This window comes from Nelumbo lutea, chromosome 8, assembly GCF_056320005.1.
Source record: "Nelumbo lutea isolate HS-2025 chromosome 8, American lotus-T2T, whole genome shotgun sequence".
In the NCBI taxonomy this organism is placed as follows: Eukaryota; Viridiplantae; Streptophyta; class Magnoliopsida; order Proteales; family Nelumbonaceae; genus Nelumbo; species Nelumbo lutea.
In genome coordinates this window covers 5,970,469-5,994,279 of record NC_142691.1, presented here as the reverse complement: position 1 = coordinate 5,994,279, position 23,811 = coordinate 5,970,469, and the positions used below count along the sequence as shown (strand labels likewise).

Below are 23,811 nucleotides of genomic sequence, written 5' to 3'. Positions count from 1 at the left end.
TTTTTCAGTCCGTAAGTTACTGTTTTTTCTTAGTCTCTGAGCAAGAGGAGAGAGATGGATATCCCTGTGGTAGACTTTAATGGTCTCAATGGTGAGAAAAGGAGTGAGACAATGGCGTTACTGCACCAGGCTTGTGAGAAGTGGGGTTTCTTTCAGGTTGCGAGAATTGACAGCTGATTACTTGTTTCTTATTTGATTGCTTTACTTTGACCTGTTTTGATTCAGTGTGATCATGCATGGATATATGCAGGTTGTGAACCATGGAGTTGATGGAGAGCTGATGGACAAAGTGAAGCAATTAGTGAACAAGCATTATGACAAGTACATGAAGGAGAGCTTCTACGAATCTGGGATAGCTAAAGGATTAGAGAGCAGAGCTGTTACCTGAGATGTTGACTGGGAAACCACTTTCTTCATTTGGCATAGGCCAACCTCAAACATTGATGAGTTCAATGACCTCTCAAGGGAGTTTCGGTGAGCCTTAACTCATATATCTTATTTCCTCTGTCTTGGTTCTAAAGTCACAGAGGATAATGCTATAGCTATACGTTCTGCTCTTTTTTTGTACAGAAAATGGAATTTGCAGAGCCATCGACACATTTTCAGAATAGTTGACTGATTTATAAATTAAATACTAGAATTCCATCTGTAACCATCCTCTAATACCTGCCAATGGGTGCATATGTTGTTCATTGATTGATTCTAAGTGATCACTGTGTCATCTCTGATGCACCATGGCACAAAATAAACATGCTTCGTAAACTTTGAATGCTTTAATAATACAAGGTAGAGCATATGGCTGATACAGACTGTGGGGTTGAACTTGACCAAGTGGCCAATCTAGTGGATCCCCCATTTGATGTAGGATGTAGAATGTCCAAAAGATCCCAACACAAGGGATAAATTGGTGGGTTCATATAGATATAGGGAAGCTCTCCAATTAACCTTACTGTACCTTTCTCATATATGTATTTATGTATACTGATCGATGACAAATGCACATTTTCAGAGAAGCAATGGATGAATATATTAAACAGGTGATTAAGCTTGCAGAGAAGCTTTCAGAGCTCATGTGTGAGAATTTGGGCTTGGAGAAAAGTTACTTGATGAATGCATTCTCAGGAACTGCAGGTCCCTCCGTGGGAACAAAGCTGGCAAAGTATCCTCAGTGTCCTCGACCTGAACTTATAAGGGGGCTACGAGAGCACACAGATGCAGGTGGGATCATTCTCTTGCTCCAGGATGATCAAGTCCCAGGTCTTGAGTTCTTCAAGGATGGAAAATGGGTGCAGATACCACCTTCTAAGGACAATACCATATTTGTAAACACTGGTGATCAGGTGGAGGTCTTGAGTAATGGCATGTATAAGAGCACATTACACCGTGTCATGGCTGACAAAGATGGAAGCAGACTCTCCATTGCTACCTTTTACAATCCTACTGGTGATGCCATCATTTCTCCGGCTCCAAAGCTCCTATATCCAAGTCACTACTGCTACCAAGACTACCTCAAACTTTATTCAGCAACCAAGTTTACAGATAAAGGATCCAGATTTGAGTCCATGAAGAAAATGGCAAATGGAGTTGCTTTAAAGGACCAGTTTCTTGCTATTACTGTGTGTTATTTGTCATCTTTCTTCTAGGTCCTGTTGGTGCTGTAGATCTTAATTACATAAGAGGAGCATTGAATGTTCCTGTGTTTTTAGGTCTTTTGTCTGCTCTACTGTACGAGTCTGTTAAAGTATATTTGTAATTGATGCTGTTTGGTTCGAGCAGTTTTTAGTCATCCAATCTGTTGAGACATTCCAGAGTAACAAACACTAGCTGCAGTTTAAAAAGAAAAAACAGTTAAGCCATATGGACATCTGCCCAAATGTAAAAGTAAAACCCAATGTTGGCAGACTCTGACCTATCTGGATAGTCAAAACATGCAGGGGAAACGATTTTTGGCAATGCCCTCTTCTTACAAAAGTTGACTTGGTCAAAATTACACCAAATACATGAATATTTATTGATTTAAAATGGGTAATTGATTTAAAAGATAAGAACCCAACATTTTTTGAACTACATATCAACTGATTCACCAAATCACAAAGAAAAGTTCTTCAGAAAATAATATTAAATGAAGATTGAACAAATTTCACAGTGAAATTACAGGGAGGACAATTTTGCAAGTATGGACTTGGTCATGAAGGTGTTAGTCTGCCCAACCGCTTCAGACAAGGAAACCCTGTGGGACTTGAGTAATGGGGCACATTTGGTGATCAAACATAACAAAAAGTTTGCGAACTTCAGAGACTTTGAAAACCTCTTAGCCAATTCACCAATACCAGAAACAAGATAATCAACCGAGTCCTGAGTTAGATAAACATTATGATTCAAGATGTTCTGAAACAGGGTAAACAATGGTTCTGTCCACACCAACTCATTGGATACTAGACACTGGTGGCAAGGGAGGCACATAAATTTCTTTGGCTCTTCTTCTCCACAGAGCAGCCTCTGACAGAATGCAGATACATGAGCAGGATGCAAACATTCCTTGATGATCCTCGTGAGCACCTCGCAGATATGGATGCTGATCCCTTCTTTGCAGAGGATCAATGGAAACAATAGACCATCCACAGCAGCCTTCTGGTGGAGCTTACAGTACTCAACAGTGGCAGTCACTAGCACCCGAGAAGCCGATTCCCTTAGAACCAACAGCTTGGGAAGGATGACAGAACACAAGACATGGCTTGGCCAAGTAATTTTTTCCTCACTCCCACAAGAAAGATGAGTGATCAGAATAGAAGCTATCTCGTCATCTGTTTGCCAGGGTTCAATCAAACCCAAAAGTGGAAGATAATCTCCTCCTCCGCTTTCAAAGCAGAGTTGGCGAATTTCATTTGCCAAGCCTACAATTTTGGAAGTGGATTCAAAGGTTAATAGCTGAGTTTTGATGCAAGTTGCTTTGTTTTGAATTTCAGGGTGAAGAGGGATATCCACGAGATCAACAGTCTTGATTTCTGCAGCAACTTGGTTCAATTCTTCCATTTCCACTTCGTTGGTGTCAATAATTGAATCCTCATCTGTCTTGCGATCCGCAAAACTACAGACAGGAGATTTTGAGTTCAACATGTCCGGAGAGAGCGGGAGCCAAGGAAGAATTGAATTGGTTTTACTGGTCATATTTTGGAGCCAATGGGGCAAAGCCTCAAACTCATCTTCCACTTCGTCTGTTACTTTAATGGAAGAAGTCGAGCTAGAGACTGCATCAAGCAGGTTGTGAGCGGCTTTCTTGACCCAAAAGTCAAGCCGTTGATTCGATTTCAAGATGTTGGTGGCGAGCATAGCCAGGTCTCGTTTACAGAATCTTGAGCTCTCGACAGTGAGAAAAGAGAGAATCCGGGATTGAACCACATCTGGAAGTGTTCGAATCCACATAATTCTGTTGAGCGACAACGGAAACCGGCAGAATAAACCCAATAACATTTGAAAAGAGAAAAAGAAAAAGGTATATGAGTTAACCAATGGTTATTTACCTGTTTTGGGGAGAGGGAGTAGAAGAGGAATCGGGTACAACAACATCGGAAGGCTTTAAGAGCAAGGAGAGGAAAGAATTGGTGGTGATGGTGGTGGCGGGTCCAGAGGCGTCGAACGCCTGTTGCATCCAAAGAGATGCTTCCCCTTCGGAGGATGGGGAGTTCAAGAAGATATCAAACAGCGGCACCCATGCCTCCATTTTCCCAATTTCACTCCTACAGCTTTCCCCTTCATTTCATCATCTCAATCTCATCTGCCTTCCAAACTTGAAAGTAGGAGAAAGCGGGAGTTATGGCACCTTGTTACCTGTTGGATAGTAGTACTAGATGGACTGCACTGCACCACAATTTGCACACGTGTCTACGTGATGAACATTTCAGCACCACGTGGCAAATTAATGTCGAAGCCAAGTATCCTGTCACGTACTTAAAGTGAGAAATACGATGTTCTTGTAAGGAGTACAGTAGTATACTACAGAGATGGTGATATGATCATTGATTTCCACGTGGCTACACTTGAGATCGCTGGTTTGCTTTTATATATTAACGAAGAAGCGAATGGATCAGACTAGAAATTAGAATTCAGAGGGCTGAACAATTATCAGGGGTTTTCTTCATCTATCACTGTAAAGTAGGAAATAGAAAGCAAAATCACCCTCCCAAGTCCTACCCACCACCAAACAAATCCATCAGCAATCAAAACCACTCTCGCTCTCCCTCTCCGTCTCTCCCCAATTCTCCTCCCTCCCCCCTCAATTACAGTCCTACAATATTACAGATAGCGTTAAACCGAAGCAAAAGAAAGAAAGATCATCATCACCATGGGGGTCAGCAACAACATCACAGCCCTCCTAAACTTTCTGGCACTCCTTTGTTCAATCCCCATCATCGGCGCCGGAATCTGGCTGGCATCGAAAGCGGACAATGAGTGCGTACACTACTTCCGATGGCCGGTGGTCATAATCGGCGTGCTCATCCTTCTGGTATCCCTTGCCGGCTTCGTGGGCGCCTACTGGAACCGGCAGGGCCTCCTGGCCTTTTACCTCTTTTGCATGGCCGTGCTCATCGTCATCCTGCTGGTCCTCCTGGTGTTTGCTTTCGTCGTGACAAGGCCGGACGGCAGTTACGACGTAGCTGGGCGGGGCTACAAGGAGTACAGGCTGGACGGATTCTCGTCGTGGCTCCGAAACCAAGTCACCAATTACGCCAATTGGAATAAGATCCGAACTTCCCTTGCCAAGTCCAATGTCTGCTCCAAGCTCACCCAAGACTACAGCACCGCTGATCAGTTCTTTGCGGCTCACATCTCTCCCCTACAGGTACAGCCAATTCCCTCTTCTCCCATCCCTCATCCTTTTTCACTTTTACTCCGTTGACTGACTCTACTGTGTGTAGTTATTAGTATATATACCATTACTCTTCTCAATTGTTAGTTTGTTACTGTTATTCCTGTATCATTAGAGACCGGATTCAGTAGGCACACCCTTGTGCTCTCCGTGACCGTGTGTGCCTAACCGATCCTGAGACCTACCTACATATGTTATGTGGCTTCTTTTGATGGTTGATTGATTGAATATTGTGGTTTGTATAATTGGTTCTGTTTTTTGTTATGGGTGGTGGGTGTGAAATGGATTGTGGGTGCCAGCTGGTTAGGGAATTCGGATTTCGGCTTTGATGTGGTGAGGTGGTTGAAACGTTCATTTTTTTCCTGTGGTTGTGTTGACATTTGACAGTCAGGATGCTGTAAGCCTCCGACGCTATGCCAGTACGGGTACGTGAGCCCAACGATGTGGATAAACCCGGTGACACCAGGAGCTGACCCGGATTGCTATATGTGGAGCAACGACCAGTCCCAGCTGTGCTACGGATGCAACTCCTGCAAGGCCGGACTCCTGGGGAGTCTGAGACAGGAATGGAGGAAGGCTAACGTCATTCTGATCGTCGCCGTGGTGGCTCTCGTCTGGGTCTATCTTATTGCCTGCAGTGCCTTCAAGAATGCACAGACCGAAGACCTTTTCCGACGTTATAAGCAGGGCTGGGCTTAAAATTTAGAAGTTACACACAGAGTTACCATCCATGATCCACCACGGCCATGATCACCCTTTCGTTTTCTTTTAGAAATAGAATCTACTAGGTCCACTGGTATATCAGTGGACGCACTCTTCTCTTGTTTCATACTTCCATTGTGCAGAAAAGTTTGTCTAGTAGAGAGAATGATGTTTCCACATTCCTTGAGAGAATGAGATCAGAATCCCAAATACCCAATTTACCAGATACCCTTGTACACGGTCGGCAATAATGGAATTAGTTTTAGATTATGTGGTTGTTCTTTCTTATTGGGGCTGCATCCACCATGCTATACTACTGGTACCGAGACGTCTCCACTCTCTTGGAGGTGTCAAAAGTGCATTGGGTGTACTAAGTACTATTATCTTAAAATGTACATAGAACCTGATGCACCGACACCACCGGTTGTCGGAAATAAGGCTTCGTCGCTCGTCGGTCATCACCCACCGACTATCAGAAATGAGCGTGGTTCAAGGTCACACGGTCTTCCGTAGATTAATAAATTTAGATTCTTAGTGGTTAAGTTTATCATTACTTTACAATTAATCATTAAAAGAAGACAAGCTGATGCTCTGTGTTTAGTTGGGCATCTGCTCTGCTGTCTGGAACCAATTCTCGAAATCCCCCACCGACTTTAGAAGAGAAAATAAAAAGGGAAAAGGGGAAGAAGCATCCTTCATTGACGCCCCATGTCCCTTATTATGTAATTTGTATTGCAATAAAATGGATCGATGGAGTTAACCATCCATTAACGTAGTAACAATGTCCAGTCGATAGCAAATTTTTTACCAGACTTAATATTTACACTACATAACCACTCCTAAATGATGTCTGATGCATTGAATTGAACGGAATATACAATTGGTAGTGTTCGAATGATGAAGATCGATAAATTGCAAAATTCAGAGATTGGTTGCATTATTTTACTTTCTGCAAAATCGTCTGAGTATTTTTGCTAAACACTTCTAGTCTGAACACACGGAAATCAACCTAAAAATCTAAGCTTAGGTGATTAAGCAGTAGGCACCTTTCTAGAGTATACAATGTACATTGGATCTGAACGACCTGGACTGGGGGATATATCCACAGCCTGAGACAGAGCATGAAAGCATGTTGATCAAATACAACCCAATTAAATTGATAAAGAAAATACTAACCAGGTCCCCAATTGCATCATTCTAATTACTTATTCACTGAGCTATGGTGAACCATAATTGCCATTCGAAGTTAGAAGGGAAGTCACAAGATGGATATACAGATACTGTCAGTTGCACAATGATACAAAGTTTCCAATCCTCATCTCATTCTGAATGATCAGGCTAAGTGGATCATCCTCAAGATCCGCAATGGCAACTCTTATTTATTAAAATGTAAGTTTGTTCCTGAGTAGACAAGTTCAAGCTACAAGCTACAAAGAATTAACTGGCTTGGGAACATGAGAAACAAATCTCACTGTACAGAATACAGACTAAAGGGGTCGGCTTCAGCCTTCAAGGTTTCTTCAAACATATATAAGATTAAGAAAAAACTACTAGGATGCTTTCAAACAAGTAATCTGTAACTAACAAAAGACATTTGTCACAATTATTACCATGAATACCCAAATTCTAGCAAAAAGTTTGACCATGTTATAGCAGGCGGGGCACCAAGCACAGCCAAAAATAATGAGAAACATCTCCACAGAATAAAGACCAGAAGAGTTCTGTCAATTTGTGAAGGTGGACTTTTAAAATAAAGAATTGTTGATGTTTTGCCATTGTTTTTTATTTTTATTTTTTATTTGGTAAAAATGTTTTGCCATTGTTCTACCATATAAAATGGCTGGTACTGCAACTAATTTTCTAAATGGTTCAACAAAAGCTAATCATCTTATAGATAACGGTGGCAATGAAAGATACTAAAACAATGCAATAGTAAATGGAGAGGGCCACATATGATTCCTCTCCTCTGAAGGTGAATGAAAAACAAAACATCTCAAAATCAGGTTATCAGTCTACATTGATATGTAAGCTATATAATCACAAGGCATCAGAAAGATGTAGAATGAATATCTGAAGGGGCCATAAATCTTCTCCATGCAGATAAACCAAACACAATACACAACACTAGGTTAACTTTTAGGAAGTTTTATGCCTATGGTTACTCAAAACCTGAATTAGATTTTCAGAATGAATGCAAATAAAAATTTAATTTACCAAAAGAAAAATTATAATTAAAACACCTGGGGACGTTCAAAGCCTCCAGCATAATGGAAATACGACCCAACAATCAAAGCATGATCATCATCACCTGTTGAAGTCCATATGGAGATTGCTTTCGTCCAAAAACAACGGTTTGAAAAGCTGATTTAATAAACAAAGCTGAGGAATTAGTAATTGTCTTCCCACAAAGGAGGACAAGCACAACCACTAGCAGTCTTTAACAGTTTGCCATAATCTTAAGTCACCATTCTATAATGTTGAAAAATCATTTTCTGTAATTATATCATGGCTGAAATTAAATTAAATACTTCAAAAAAAGTAATCCCACATAAGTGTGAACATGTTTTGCATCACAGATCATATTGGTCTTCTTGAGTAAAATGATATGTTATACGTCACATAAATTTAAACTTGGAGTCAACAAAATTATCTTTCATCCACATAACAAAATTTTCTAATTACATACTAGTTCATTGCTGAGAGAATAATTACTAACAAGGCAGAATTCTTCAGGGTTATGGATGCACTTAATATGATTTTAGATTGCATAAAAGGAAGCACAATAAGTTTATCTTGCATATTAGGGAGTACATGAAGTTCTCACCACTTTTTTTCAAAGAAGTATCAGCTGTCTTACTTTGAAAATGTTCTGTTGGCAAGATGTACAAAGACAAGCTCTGTTCTCACCTCATTATTGCTAGACCTCCTGGCTTAAGAATCCGAACATCTCTTTGAAAACATCAATAGGCCTTGTCAAATAATCAACACTAACCTGAAAGGTTGACAAATTTATATGGGAAAGGATCAGAAAGTATATCTTTTAAAGCATTGTTTTCACAAAGTAAGCAATAATATTTGTCCACTCCATAGGTGCCACACACACACACACACACTCACATATAACAGGCCAAAAAGTTGGAGCAATGCTAGTATCGTGCAACATCTAAATCACAAAATGAAAAAGTTAAGTTTCTAGATGTGTTATGGGGTACTACATCTTGTCCTTTGTGATTTAAAGGCTCCAATGATAGCCACTCTCTATGTAAGGGTCAAAAGTTATCATAAAGATATAATGAATGATTCCCAGCAATAACTTAACCATAAATGGACCCAACAATTTAACCAACCTGCTAATAGAAATTAAAGATAAGATCTTGAAAAATGTCCAACTGCTTGTCCATTATAGTCCTTTAAGTGCACTAAGAAAATGGGTAGATGGTTTGTAATGGCAACTACAAAGTCTTGGGAGGGGGAGCAGATACTGTTTATGTTAATTACTTTATCTAATATGATTCATCCTAGTGATCTTAGGACTTATATATCTTCATAGTTGGGATGAGGTGTGGTTGATCTGATTTGGGTATCCTTGATTAGTCACCATTATACAAGTTAACAGTGAAATTGCAGCTCTACTAGGACCAAATGCCACCATGAACATTACCATAGAAAGCTCCACATGATCTGTTAGAACAACCTTACTGCCATGAAGGGACTGAGCTGGTCTGGGGGGATGCACCCCCCACCCCCAGAAAAAAATACTAAAATAAAATAAAATACAGGAGCTCATTTGTAGGTCCTAAGCATCCCCAACCAATAGTTAAGCAACTTCTTTTCACCTTTCTTATTTGCACAGTAACTTGGCCAGTAAAAACAACTACTATACCGTCAGAATTAATATTGGCCTTCTAACCTTTCTTTTTGCACTGTATAACCTGACTTCAACATATCTTCATAATTTTTAGTAATAAAATATCAGTTGTCTTACCAATATGCAATGTTTGATCACCCACAATCATTTCTTATTCTTTCTCCAGTCTCTACATATGTAGAGACAACAGTTGAAGTGTTGATATGTAGAGACTGGAGAAAGGGCCCTCTCTTGATTTGTCTCTTATCAACCCCATTTCTATTAATCAAAAGGTAAGAATCAGTTAATACATTCTCAATTCTTAGTTATTTTATGGGTCGTTTGATAACAGTTGAAGTGGCTGAACTGAATGACTTTGTGATTTGTCATTTGTTCAGTTATATGTGAAATGTGATTCAAAACCACCTTTCTTACATCAAAAGAACCAGAGAATACAAGGGAGAGATACACGTACCACATTAGTAATAACATCAAAAGAATTATCTTCAAATGGAAGTTTGGGATTCACATTTAAATCTTGTACAAAATACTCAGTTAGAACCTGCAAATGAAGATACATATTAGAACTTCTTTGGTTATTTTCCTGACTTGTGAGTGAAAAGATCATGATTGAATGTACTTTACAACAAGACTGAATTGGGTTTAAGTGAATGACATAGAAAGTGCTTTAAAATGAGAAGCACAACTAAAGCACAAGGGATTCATAGAGCTTGAGGAATGAGGTACAAGACAAGGTTCATGTCTATACAAAGTGAGGTGCCACTTTTGGAAAAGAAAACCCAAAAAAATCATAAATAAGCATATGCAAATTTAATTTTTAAAAGAGATAAAATATTCCAAGAAGCCTATCAGCTTAGTTGGCAAGGGTATTCTGTTGTTAAAACAAAAGTTATAGCCTTGTACATTCTAGTTCTACATAGGTAAACTGTTTAAACCCTAAAAATAATTACACCCTGAGTACATTGCATATTCAACATCAAATTCAAGGTTAATTTATAGAAGCATAATAATAAGCCAGGTCAAGTGCACTTGAGGTTAGGCAAAGTGTACCACACAAAATGAGAATTGCCTATAAGTGTGCCTTGAAATCTCCTTTTAACATATGCATTCAAGGAATTTTAGCAGGCAATATGCTAAAAGACATGTTCAGAAGAGTCCCTTTTTTTTGCCTAATAAGCTTCACTTGAAATAATGAAACCATTTAAATATAAATAACTAGGGAAAAATAAAACAATTAGAATTTTAACAAGAGGAAGCAAACTCAATTGTGAACATATATGTGATGAGTTGAATGTCTGCAACTTTCACAAATCAACTATTTCATTTAGATATGTGCAAGACAAATTTTAACCTTTTAAGAACATAAAACAACAATGATCAGAATATGAATAATATATTACTTATGGAATCCAAGTCAAATGTGCATTGACAGTTAATAGATCTTATGGATTTATTTACCAAGTTATTGAAACTTTACCCAGAATAGAAAGAAAAAGGATTGTGAGCATCAAGATTAACATACAGGGTTGCGATTAAGATCTTCTTCATTCATACCTAACCTACTACCCTATCTTGCTTGTATCCTGCTGGAAAATGACTCACCTAGAACATAAAAACAACAATGATCAGAATATGATAATATAAGCATAAAGCTTTCAAAGAAAATAAAGTCAGAACTGTCTTACCCAACTGCTACATAAATCCAGTAGACTCACACCTGGTGTGCTACTAGGTGGGAAAACTTTTGAATAGTACTTTGTAAGTGCACAAATTGCTGGATCATCAATGTGCGTCACAAAGCGTGGAGTTTTATAGAATAAAGAATCTGGTGACCTACCAAAATGAACTATTGTGCTTTAAAAGATATACACGTTAAACCCAAACTTAGGTTAAAGCTAATGCCTTAATTAATCGCATACAAAATGTCCTGTCTAAAGTTCATGCTTGCTGGAAAGGATATGAAAGAAAACTCTCAGAAATCAAACTATCCGTTCACTTGACAAATCACTCACAAAGTATAACTTTATTCTCTTGCTATTAGCATCTGATGTTACTCGAACCTCAAAGTTATGTCATTATATAATTGATAGAGTATAAAATTAGTAATAACTAAGATGTTTCATACATACCAAGAGAAGAGATAAAAATAAAATACACAAAGGAGGAGTTTCCATTAGTTTGGAACCACAAGTTAATGACGCTAAAAATAAACAGATATCTAGAGAAATAGCTCAAGTATCTAATTCAAGAAATCACGAGATTCAAGAACTTCAAGTATGCATGTAATATTTTAATTTAACATTGAATACTAACAAACTATTCAGTCTCAGACTTGGGTGGGTTGGAAACTAGTCACTCCTTTAGATCTACCTAGCAAGAAGCAGCTTCTTGCTCTGGTATGTTTTTGTATAAGCAGAGACAGCTTGTCCGTCTGTACATCCTCTGATGTGCTCATGTCCAAAACCTTCCCCTTTTGATTTTTAATACTTCATACACTTGCCTCCTTTTCTAAAGGGGAAAAACAATAATGTGGTGACTGTAAGCATATTCTAGAAATAAAGTTATTAGATTAGCTTGCACTCAAGAAATCATGCACAAAATGAATGCAAAATTAGACAATAAGATTATATAACAGAACCATACTCATCAAATCTCTGGAAGTCCTCTTCTTTGAATGTAAATTCTTCTGCCCATTCAACATTTTTCAGCACCTACCATACCACCAAAATTGCTCGTCAGGCACTCAATTAGGATATCACAGGGAGTTGGAACAATTCAAGTTCATGGGTGGGATATGAGACTTGAAAAGGACTATTCTATATCACGACATAACTAAGAACCAGTCAGTAAATAGATTTAAGCTTTACAGAGGAAAAAAAATAGAGCATCTTCATAATATACTATCTCACGAGTAACCAAAAAATAAAATAAAATAAATAGAGAAAAAAATGGACCAAAACAGATTAAAAGAAGGGTTATGCTTGGTAGTTAAAAAGTTTGTTCAGAATCAAACTCCCAAAAAGTTTCACGATTTTCACTACAATAGACAACCCCAACCTAACAAATTTCTTGTTCATCTATGCAACATCTTCTAATAGAACTCCGGAGATTTGCACAGTTTTCGTGAGAACAAGTGGCTTTTTTATTCAAATTTCGAGGTCAAAATTTTACATTACATTCATCCTCCCATATCCCATTTTAGCTCCAATCCATCATTAAAGTTTGGAAATCGACCGAACCCAGAACAGAGAAAGCGTCGGACAGACGACAGACCAAAACATAGATAAAAATTAAGCAATTGAATCAATTCTATTCAGTATTGATCATGAAATTCTTAATTTTCTTAGAAAATTCACATCCATTCGTATATCCTCGAATTCAGCAATTCGATAAAGGCCGAAAAACAAAACAACTAAGGAAAATAAAATCAGATGAATTTGTTTGCCAGGAGTCCTGAAATTATAATTTTCCTTTATACCTAAGGTTCACGCATTCTCTAGAAGCCAAATCCATTAAGAGAACTTATAACCATAGATGCGAGCGCAACAACGAAGTGAAAATTTCACCTGTTCAACGGAAGAGATCCCTTGCTGTCTAGCAGAAGAGAGAAAAGATTTTCCTCCGCCTATACCCCCCATACCCATAAACTGAGACAGAAACGAGGCACCGAGGCCTAATATAATCCGACGAGGTGCTCTGTTTCCGCCGTTCAACCTTTTCAGTTTGACTGAAAGATGAAAAGTAGAAGCATTGACACAGCACGTAGAAGCAAAGGAAGAGGCACCCGCCTGAAATGGTACTCCGTGTTGCAGCGAGTGGGCAAGAGGAAGAGCCATATGATAAAGCCGTTGATTATCTTTCCCTCCACTCCACTAATTTATATATTTCATAGAAATTGACTAACTAAACAACTACCATGAACAAGCGGGTCCAGCGATATGGAAGCCGATTCCCCTCGGTTGACTCGGGCTGGTTGTGCATTGAATTGAAGCTTTTACCAAAACAGAGAATTCTCTAACATTTGACTCACCAAGTAACCGAGTCAAGCTGAGCTGACGAGTTTACTTTCCAAAACGGTATTGTCGTTGGATAAGTGATAAAGAGGCCATGAACGTGTCTCTACTCTCTAGCGGCAAAGAAAGGGAAGCAGTAACGGAGAAACCATGTCACCGGAGGACAATCTGGGCGTAAGCCATGACCGTTAGGTGCCACCACCCACGTCCACCAAAGACGCAATTCCGTTGAAGATATCTGACGGCAACCTTGAACCAGGGCAGAGGCATCATTGCACTACCAACCTCAACCTCGTATCGCAACTAAGGCATGGCTTCGTTCATCAGTTGGTTCACGCTTGAACTCTGGTTTGCAAGCTCTCACAATCCCTTCCATCGTATGAAGGGATGGTAAAATCCATCGTATGGACACCAAAATAATTGTGAAATAGGTGGGCGGATTTAAAAAATTATTTAATGCCTTTTAACTAGAAATGACATTCCCTAATTTTAGAATCAAGATTCAATGATCCCACTTGAATTAGAACCGAATCAGATTTGAACCAAAAAGAAAGGGGAGTAATTATACTTGATCCAGAGAAATAATATCTCCCAAAATTGGTGTTTACGCCCAAAGAAAGCACCAACATCTGCTCCCGCTCAAGATGATACAGCAACTGTAGAACAGAACTAGCAGAGTGCATCCTACACACCGAATCCTTCACAAGAATCCTTTGAATGACAATGAGCACCAAACCGAATCAGTCTTTCAACAAAAACTGATATCAAGAACTATTATTGATCTTTCTCTGACAGAGAAAACAAACTGTAACAGATGGATGGCGGCTTCAACTGGAGGAAGCTAAAGAAATAGATGGCAAATTGCTTTAATTTTCTCTAGGGTTTCTGAGATCCTATCTCAGAAAACTACAGAATGTGTGTTCTGTCTCCCTAGGGTTTGAAATCATGTAATTCGATTAGGGTTTCTTCCAGTTGTTTAATGATTAAGAAATGATTTTCTAATCATATCAGGAGTTGCCCCTTATCCAAATCTGTATTTGGATTAGGACTCTTCTTAATCCTATCTGCAAATTAGATAAGCTTTTGGGCTCATCCTAATCTTAGATTCGCTCCTTAATAATGACTGATCAAATCAATCCAGTTCGAAATGGGTTTTAGGCCCAATAAGGTTATGTGCTCAAAAGTCTTCCAAACTGCTACCTAGTTGGACTTTTTTGTATGGCGTGGGACCCAAACATTGATCTACACACCAGCCACATGGGTTCAGTCCAGCCTCTGTTACAAGGCCTAGTTGAATTCACTAGAAAGCCCAATGAACCCCCTGAGCCCATCACATGGACCCTATGGGCCCAACACTTATACTAAGTGGTCCCTGGGCCGAGCCATCTTATAAAAACCTAAGGACTATGGGCAGGTGCAAGATTAGCCCATCAGGTATCATCCCAAATGGCCTTACACTTAACCTCTCAACTCATAATGATCAAGCACTGCCCGACAAGAGAGGACATCTCCCTTAGCTACAAGGAACAGTGTTGCACTTTCCACTTACATGGATCCCGGAAATTAAAACCATTTGCAAACATTTTGAAAACATACTTAAATATATATCGTATATATAAATTTTGCAAAACAGAATTCCAACAATTGAAATCAACTGCTGGCACTTTGGTTTCCATCAGAGAGAGTGCATCCATGATCATTACCATTGTCCGACAAAGGGGCTGCCCGTCACTATGATCAACCACTCAGATGAATTCTCAAACTATCCCAATATACCCAGGTTTTGACCCCCGTTAAGGATCTCATTGATTGGCATATCAAAAATAGCCCAATCCGACACCTAGTGCAATACCATAATCGTCTAGGGGTCGGGTGTAACTTTTCAATTTTGCCCATCAATCTCCAAGGTCCAGGGCAATAGTAGAAATCTGGTCCAGTTCAAGGCTTCAATTAATCCTACACTGCATGTGCCTTGGGTCTCACCCTGGCGGCTGAGACAAGCCACCCCAATAGTTGGCAGCACACCAGTGTCAGCCTTGGCAGGATAAATCTCCCCAGACTTATCCAACGGCTGTGAACATTTAAAACCAATACAAGTCTCATTAAGTGTCCAGTTTTAGGGTCTTACACAGAAGTATACCACACAACATGAATTAAACATGTATTAAATATCAAAAGTACATCAAGACTGATTGAAGCTAAGGGCATACAAAAATTGTCCAACATATATTATACCAAGTGATGATGCGCGATATTGAAGCTTCATGTTCGTTGGGTCGATTTGCAAAAAGAATATCAGAATGTCGTTGTTTTATCCGGGGCAGACATTCCGATGTTTAAGTCAGGAAATAGAGATTTTGGATAGAGCTAAAGGCAAAAGAGCTAGAACATTGTGAGAACTAAATCGTGCGTATCTTCTATGAGGGAGGGGATGCCTTTATATAAGTATAAGAAATTGAGAGCTTTCTATAATGCGTTCGAGATAAGGTCTCTCAGTCGAATACGTGATCCACACATAGAGATAAGGTCTGTCTGATCCACTCTGATGCGGACTATGCGGAAAAATGGGTCTAATGGTCGAGTGTTGTGATCCTAGAGAATTCGGAGACAATAACCCGCTTAAGAAGGAGGTCACCATAGGTCGCTAGCTGAACTCAGGTCAGGTCGACAAAAGTGGGTCGCCTCCCATGCCGACCTGACATCTTGTCAGGGCCAGGGTAGTCCAGTGGAAGCAAGTGGCCTCATACACCGACCTGAGGTTCCACCTAGTTGTTCGCAGTTTGGTCTGCTAGGATGGCCCCGAGGTGACTGATGTAGTTGTGAAGTGTCCGAAGTGGTCTGCTTATGTGTGTCAAGGTGTTTCCCAATTGTTCTGCAATGCCACGCATCATGATGTCACTAGAGGACCAAATTACTCCTCATCAATTGCCCCCCACTCCCGAGTCCATGGTGGTCAGTCCGACGAGGGAATAGTTATGAGTTGAGGTGATTTGGTCTGTTCTCCATCCTTGTTCACGGTTTGATTAATGATTTAGGATCTGGTCGGTTCAATCGGTCTAGCCTAGGCACAACGTATCTTATCGGGGACGCGCGGACATCAAAAACATGCTAAATTGATTTCACCTTGAAATATGAACCATCGCACCCTTGCGAATTGTTGGATCCAACCGATTTCAACCAAGGTTCAAAGTATCGATATTGGCCGATAGGTGTATTGGCCAGCATCAGTCCTTTTTCTTTTTCTTTTTTTTTACTTTTACTTATTTTTTTTTTATTTTGGTTTAGAGGGGCTAGTTTAAGTTTCGACTATCCTCTAAACTAGGCCCTGACCCGATACAACCTTTGTAGGGGCATATCGAGAAGTGCCCAAAACAATATGTATCGGCCAATACATAATGCTTTTTTGAACCTTGATTTCAACCGTCAATAGTTCGGTCCATCCATCTATTAATATGACCCTCGAGGGCCCATTTTTTCTTGTCCCTACCTTGAGTTCCTAGTGATATTGTGGAGCTCAACGTTATCAGAGTGCTTGGTGTTATCGGCGAGGTCAGTCTTTTCTTCTTAGGTGAGTCATTTGCCTTAGCTCCATTTCATTCATAATGTCTAGTAGTGAGTCCGGAGAAGAGGGAGGTCCGTCCTTGTTGGGCTAAGGAAGGGACCTCGGCTGAAGACCGGCATGGTTCTCATAGGAGGGCCTCGTCTTCACATAAGGTTAGAACATCGGACCAATTCGGTCCTTCCGAGCTCTCTGCTGATAATGTCTACAAGCTTATTGCCCAGTACAGGATTCCGAATGAGTTTAGATACTCTCTTCCTCTTGAGGGGTACCTGTGAGAGCACGAGGATGATGAGATAGTTGTCTTCGAGTAGGCCCTAAAAGTGGGTCTTTGGTTCCCCCTTCATCCATTGATCCCCGAGGTATTGAACTATTACAACATTAGTTTAGATTAGCTCCACCCCAACTCCATTAGGACTCTGGTCGGCACCATTTCGTTTTGTCACCACGTTGGCTTCCCCTTAGATGTCAAAACCTTCGCCGGCCTGTGCCACATAAAGAAGAACCCTTCAAGCACTCTCGGGATTTATAGTTATTACCTGTCCTACCGACCTGGGTGTAAACTGCTGAATGGCTTCCCCTCCAAGGTACCGGTATGGAAGAGGAAGCAGTTCTTCCTTAACCTAAATGGCGGATGGCCATTCCTGATGACCTGGAGAGAGGGAGTGAAGGACTTCGGGGAGGACACTCTAAGTGAGTGGTTGCAAGCAAGGGTGCATGTCCTAGTGAACCGAAAGTCTATGCTGAGTGAGTACTTAGCCAAGGAGAAGTAGATCCAGGCTAGGCTAAGTCCTTTACGTAGGTCGTCACCTCAGGCTTGGGTATTTTCTTTTTCCTTACTTTCTTCTTATAGCTTGTCTTTTCCTTAAATTTCTTGTGTAGGAGACATGTCGGGTGTGCCAACTTTCGGGCTGTTCGAATCTATGAAGAAGAAGAAGAGGAAGGTGGCTCACCAAGAGGCACCTCAGGTAGCAGCTTCAGAAACCGTAGCGCGAACGAACCTCACCAAAACTTGAGACCACTTGTGTATTCGAGGAGCACCTTCCCCCACCCGAGACCGGGGTGTTCGGAGGCTCAAATGCCGACACCAATCCCGAGGAGAGGCACACCATCATGGATTTTTGGACTGCCCTGGTAAGGAGCAAGGAGGTCATCTTTCCTAAGAGGTCACAACGCTTCACGAGTCACGTCCTAACGAGCTCAGGGTGAAGCTTATGTGTTGCCTCATGGTGGTATGTTCCCGACCTTCCCATTGTATTCATTCAGACCTTCATTTTGGATTCATTTCCCTTAATCTTTTCTGTAGGCGAACACTTTGGCACATTCTTTGTTGGGGCTGACTGAAAATAATCTGGCTAGGGCCCAGGCTACCGAGGAGGAAGTAGAGGAGTACAGGTCCCGAGTTGAACGGGATGTTTGTTCCATTAGCAACTTGAAAGACGAGCTCATGGTCGAGCGAGGTCGTAAGGCGGACCTGGCAAGGGAGGTCGAGAAGCTGACCAAGGAGTTCGGGCACAAGAAGGTTGAGTTCACTAAGTAGCAGTCCAAGTTTCTTAATGACATCCATGTTGTCAAGGTCTGTACAGTCAAAGAATTCAAGACTTCACCCGACTTCTTGAAGGAGAGGGAGGATTTTGGATCCAATGCCTTTCGTCAGGGATTCAAGCTGTGTCAGATGTTGGTAGTCTTGGTGTGCCTAGAGTTCGACCTCAGCAAGCTAAAGTCCTTGGCATGCACCGTCGAGATGATGGGTTGGGTCGATCAAGAGCCTGACTCCGAGGAGGAGGAGGATGAGGTTGATGTAGTTGGTGATGGTGCAGACGGTAGAGCAAATGTCGACATGGAAGATGTTGGAGCAGATGAGCCCCGGGATATCTAACTTCTTTGTCTCTTTTCTTGGACCCCTAGTGTACATATATGCTATATGCTGAGCCTCTGAGCTTGGTTTTCTATTTTTTTTTTGAGATGTACTCTTTCTTTTCAAATGAAGTCGAGTTATATATATTGTGCCCCTCCTTCTTAATGTGCATTTTCAATTGCTAAAAAATAGGTAAGTCTTGAAACATTTGGTGTCGCTCAGGTGATGAGGTGCACAAATTGCCTAGGTGCCAAAATGACTAGACTCACAATTTTGGCTAAGTCAAAAATGATGTCGAGGTATTGAACTGCCGACATGTTTCGAGGTCGGCATAAGGGGGCCTTAGAGCTAAAAGCGGTTTGGCTTCCCCTTGTGTACATTTTAGCCGAAGTGCTCATACGTCGGCTAGACATGTCGCCAAGGCGGGTGGTTTTATTTTCACACTTAGTGAAATTTTATAGTTTTAGCATATGCAACTCGAAACTTTCGAACTCTTCACAAGTAATACCTACTTAGGTTATCAATGTTTCATGCAAAGGGTACCTGCCTCCCTTCCAATGTTTCGAGCTCATACGTACCTTCACCAATCACTTTGAAAACTTTATAGGGGCCTTCCTAGTTCGGACATAGCTTTCCTACGCCCCGAGCCCATAACTTTCCTGAGTACTAGGTTGCCAACTTGAAATTAACGCCTCTTAACTCGGGCATTATAGTACCGAGCTACCCGCTGCTAGTATGTTGCGGTCTGAATATAGGCCAAGTCATAGACTTCTTCTACTAGGTCGAGGTTAGTTCGTAACTTGTCCTCGTTAGTCTCCTCATCATATGTCTCGGACTGCAAGGTTGGCACCTCAATCTCGATTGGAATGACAACCTTCGCCCTGTACGTTAGGTTGAAAGGAGTCTCCCTGGTCACAGTCTTGATAGTAGTTTGGTAGGCCCATAGAACACTGGGCAGTTTGTCCACTCACAAACCTTTAGCTCAGGAGAGTCAAGCTTTGAGTCCATAGAGTATCGCCCTATTCGTCACTTTGGCCTGACTGTTTGCTTGGGGATGGGCCATCGAGGTGAAGTTCTGTTGGATTCCATCTTGGTCTTGGTGCACCAATTTTGGAATTTGATATCTTCGAACTAATTCCCGTTATCCGAAATCAATACCTTGGGGAGTCTGAATTTACAAACAATGCTCTTCTAGAAGAAGTTCTACACATTATGAGCTGTGATGGATACCAACGGCTCGGCCTCCACCCACTTCGTAAATAATCAACCACGATGACCAAAAACCTCCTCTGCCCGATTGCAGGTGGAAAGGGACCGAGGATATCTACCCCCATTGTGCAAATGGCCACGGGCTGGTAAAGTACCTCAGGTCGGCAACGGGTTAGTGTGGTATGTTAACATGCCATTGACACTTGTTGCACCTCTAAACCAATTCTAGTGTGTCCACCTTCATCGTGGGCCAATAATAGCATTGTCATAGCACTTTTTGGGCAAGCACCCTGCCCCCCAGGTTTCCTCCGCAAAGACCTTCATGGATCTCGTGTAGCACCTGGTTTACTTCAGGTTGGCGCAAGCAGCACAGGTAGGGGAGCGTGAACGACCTACGGTACAATTGCTCGCATATGATTACATGGCGAGCTGACTGCCACTCTACCCTCTGAGCTACATTACGCTCTACAGGTAGGGTCCTGTGGTGCAGATAGTCAATGAGCGGATCCATCTAGCTTGACTTTGTAGCCAAAATAGGAGCGACCTCTTATTTCACTCTTTCTGTGCTAGGGCATGGCAGGTCTTCGATGTAGATCGTTCTCCTCATGGTATCCATCGCATTGACTAGTTACGAGAACGCATCGGCCTCGGTATTCTCAGACCTCAGCATTTGCTAGATGTACCAAGAGTGGAAGTTGGGCAAGAGCCCTTTGACCTTGGCCAGGTGGGCCAACATGGTGGGTTTCTGGGCCTAATAGTATCCATCGCATCGACCAGCTTTGAGAGCGCATTGGCCTCGGTATTCTCAGACATCGACACTTGTTGGATGTACTAAGAGTGGAAGTTGGGCAGGAGCTCTCTGACCTTGGCCAGATAGACTAACATGGTGGGTTTCCGGAACTCATAATCCCCATTCACCTAGTTCATCATTAATTGTGAGTCACTGCACACCTTCGATGTAGGCCACATCTTATCAGGGCTAGGGTAGTTCAATGGAAGCAAGTTGTCTCATACACCGACCTAAGGTCCCACCTAGCTATTTGAAGTTCGGTATGTTGGGGTGGCCCTGAGGTGACCGATGTAGTTGTGAAGTGTTCGAAATAGTCTACTTACATAATATTGAAGTTCGGTCTAATTTCATTGAAAGACCAAATTATCCACATCAACTACACTTAATTGCATTGGATTCCTTCAGCCGCAGATTGAAGCGTGAAGGTTGGTAAATGGTAAATGAAACAGACGAGCCGAGTGGCAGCCATGCCGCGAATTAGAGATTTAATTAAAAGGCTTGAACTCAGGTCTATTAATTAATTAAGAAAATGTGGAAGAGATTGATACATCTCCGGGCAATATTTTGCAAGAAGTGGTTGCTTCCAAAGTTGAACCAGCTCTTTCATGCTTGTCATCCTGAACTTTTCTCTTTATTTGGCAAATAAAGAGAAGTTTATAAACACCATTTTCTTGTGAAAATCTCACACACACATGCGTATATGGAACTCTACGGTCTTCTCTTGGGTGTTGGACTGATGCTAAAAACTATGGTTGATTCATATACTTACAGTTTTATAATAAAAAAATTATATTAGAAATGGTCTACAGTTTTATAATAGAAGTTTTATTTTAATATATAGTAGTTGTTTAATTTGATTATGATGATAATTACAATAATTATTATTTATTTCAATGGATTTATTTTTGGGCAAATTTTTTAAATTACTCTTAATGGTTTATTTAATTGACTAAGTGCATCTTTATTATTTGAAAATTGATTAATACTATGCTTACCGTTCCTGATAATTGACCAATTCTACCCTTTTTATTAACATTGATGAACAAGAAAGCAAAAAATATTATTTTATTCTTTATTTTTTTTTTAAATTTCAAAATAAAACAGAGAAAAACCCCTTTTATAACATTGGATTCTGCTTCAGAGAATCTATAGTTTGCCGCCGCCGCTGTGAGACTCCTGTTCTCCTTTTTCAAGTATTCCCTTTCAAGATCAGGTAAGTCCAATCGTCATTAATTTTCCCCTGTTATTTTCCTTTTTTTTTGAAGGTTTCTTTTTTATTTTTTCTTCCGATCATTTTGGTATCCAACCCACCAATCATTGTTGTGGAAAGTACAACTTTATCAAACACAGAGAAATCAAAGACTTGAACGTTAGGAGGGGCGGGTGGTTTAATTCCAGATAAAATGCCAAGACGGAAATCATCAAGCATCTAAACATGGGCACATTCTCACTATTCCTCAAATATGTCGTTGCAGCGGTGATGATGACACTTGTAGGGAGAGAGAGAGAAAGAGAGGGGGGCCACGGGTACCACCGTTGCTTTCGCTTGCCAATTGCTTCACCGTTGCCAATCGCTTGCCACTAGATATTGTCCAGCCACCGTTGATATCAATTGTCATTTCCAAGGGTTGAGGTCGTTGGGACGTGATGAAAGAACAGAATCTGTATAAGTAAAGGATTTCCACACCTTCCTTTCTTCTAAACCAGTTCCTTGGGTGCCTTTTTCTTTCTTCTCCATATCAGTCTCTTCTTCAATCAACTCGGCAATCTTAATGGTTTTTGTTTTCCCTCTCCCCAAAAAAGACAAAGAGGTGAAGAGTTTTCCTCGTGTCATCTCCCAAATTTCAGAAGAAGGGCTCTGAAGAACCTGAGGTCATCAACGCTTGGGAGTTGATGAAAGATCTCGAAGAGGAAATACCCATTTCAGTATAAGTGAAGAAAAGCCCCAAACCACAAGCCTTTCTACGAAAAGTAGCATGGATATATATCAAGATTCCTTCTAAGTTCTTCAGTGAGATAAGCTCTCCAAAAAAGCAATGGAAATTCGCAGGGAAGGAGAACAGGCACCGATGGAGCGGATCTAATGGCGACGAAGCTTTCACCGAGCCGGTGATGAAGCTTTCACTGAGCTATTTTTTGGCGATATTCTAAAGTCACCCAGATCACCAAACTGTATTGTGATTTGATTAAAATCTTGTTTTTTCGGTGATTTCTTCAGCGTTTCTGACGATGAAATCATCGCCGCTGCTCCATTCTCGGAACGAAGGGCTGTTTGGCCCGGAGAATCGCCGGGAGGGGTGCCACCGCCGCTGTTTTTCGTTCGAAGGAAGTAGGGGATGAATGAGAGAGAATGACTGCGGCCACTGCTGTTTTTCCCGAAGACTGCTCGGCGAGGCGACGAGCCCTTCGTTCTCTCTCCCTCTCAGCATATCCGTCGCAAGTGACAACAGCCACCGACGCAGGGCTCCCTCCCTCTCTTTCTCTCTTCATCCCTTCGTTCTCTCTCCCCCCATTCACCCTCGTCACTGTTTCATCACCGTCGCTGCAGCGGCGGACCCCTCCACGCACTCGGAAACAGACGAAGAGTGAAGACGCAGCGGCACCCCCTTTTCGCTCCGGCGGCGGCAATGAGTCCTCTTCGAAAGAAAACAGAGGGGCAGAGGGGAGACAGACGAGAGGTTGAGGGTTGAGAATAGAGAGAGAAAGAGGCGGAGGGGAGGTCTTCGGAGAGAGAGAGAGTGGGGGCTCAGGGCACGAGGGTAATATTGAGTTTTGGAAAAAATTGTATACGTCATGTGGGGTTACATGTGCATAGACTGTGAGGAACATTTAAGAATGCTAATCACAAGGGTAGAGTTATTAATTTTCAAATAGTAATGATATACTTAGTTAATTAGTTAAATTATAATAATAGTTTAATAAATTCATCTTTTATTTTTCTTTCA

General features: G+C 41.1%; 3 protein-coding genes, 1 long non-coding RNA gene and 1 pseudogene across 5 annotated transcripts; 3 read left to right on the top strand and 2 right to left on the bottom strand.

Annotated features, from left to right (window-relative positions):
* Nucleotides 1-54: 54 nt before the first annotated feature.
* On the top strand, nucleotides 55-1,643 carry LOC148842379 (1-aminocyclopropane-1-carboxylate oxidase 1 pseudogene; annotated as a pseudogene).
* A 350-nt stretch (nucleotides 1,644-1,993) lies between these two features.
* LOC148842377 (tetraspanin-2-like) lies at nucleotides 1,994-5,839 on the top strand. Its single transcript, XM_088958655.1, has 2 exons — nucleotides 1,994-4,840; nucleotides 5,255-5,839. Exons 1-2 carry the CDS (start codon nucleotides 4,343-4,345, stop codon nucleotides 5,564-5,566), a joined length of 810 nt encoding a protein of 269 aa, XP_088814781.1. The 5' UTR covers nucleotides 1,994-4,342; the 3' UTR covers nucleotides 5,567-5,839.
* On the bottom strand, nucleotides 2,008-3,943 carry LOC148842378 (fanconi anemia group E protein FANCE protein). 2 transcript variants are annotated; one of them, XM_088958652.1, is made up of 2 exons: nucleotides 3,522-3,943; nucleotides 2,008-3,427 (listed from the first exon to the last, which is right to left on the bottom strand). In XM_088958652.1, exons 1-2 carry the CDS (start codon nucleotides 3,719-3,721, stop codon nucleotides 2,152-2,154), a joined length of 1,476 nt encoding a protein of 491 aa, XP_088814778.1. In that variant the 5' UTR covers nucleotides 3,722-3,943; the 3' UTR covers nucleotides 2,008-2,151. The 2 variants fall into 2 exon arrangements, with proteins under 2 accessions (XP_088814778.1, XP_088814779.1); XM_088958653.1 differs by having other exon boundaries at nucleotides 2,008-3,401; nucleotides 3,522-3,708.
* A 642-nt stretch (nucleotides 5,840-6,481) lies between the features above and the next one.
* LOC148842376 (S-adenosyl-L-methionine-dependent methyltransferases superfamily protein) lies at nucleotides 6,482-13,972 on the bottom strand. Its single transcript, XM_088958654.1, is given in 9 exon segments — nucleotides 6,482-7,930; nucleotides 8,477-8,513; nucleotides 8,516-8,561; nucleotides 9,892-9,978; nucleotides 10,960-10,994; nucleotides 10,997-11,039; nucleotides 11,123-11,270; nucleotides 12,081-12,148; nucleotides 13,004-13,972. Coding segments are annotated over 9 exon segments (864 nt in total). The 5' UTR covers nucleotides 13,274-13,972; the 3' UTR covers nucleotides 6,482-7,800.
* An 8,018-nt stretch (nucleotides 13,973-21,990) lies between these two features.
* Nucleotides 21,991-23,811, top strand: LOC148842375 (uncharacterized). Its single transcript, XR_016103262.1, has 2 exons — nucleotides 21,991-22,079; nucleotides 22,342-23,811. It is a non-coding gene; the product is annotated as an uncharacterized LOC148842375 (long non-coding RNA).

Excerpts from the sequence above, each read along its gene's own strand:
- LOC148842378 (XM_088958652.1), bottom strand. The coding sequence starts at position 3,721 with ATGGAGGCATGGGTGCCGCTGTTTGATATCTTCTTGAACTCCCCATCC. Across the intron at positions 3,428-3,521 it reads ACTCCCTCTCCCCAAAACAG|AATTATGTGGATTCGAACAC; the intron begins GTAAATAACCAT and ends GTCGCTCAACAG.
- LOC148842377 (XM_088958655.1), top strand. The coding sequence starts at position 4,343 with ATGGGGGTCAGCAACAACATCACAGCCCTCCTAAACTTTCTGGCACTC. Across the intron at positions 4,841-5,254 it reads CTCACATCTCTCCCCTACAG|TCAGGATGCTGTAAGCCTCC; the intron begins GTACAGCCAATT and ends GACATTTGACAG.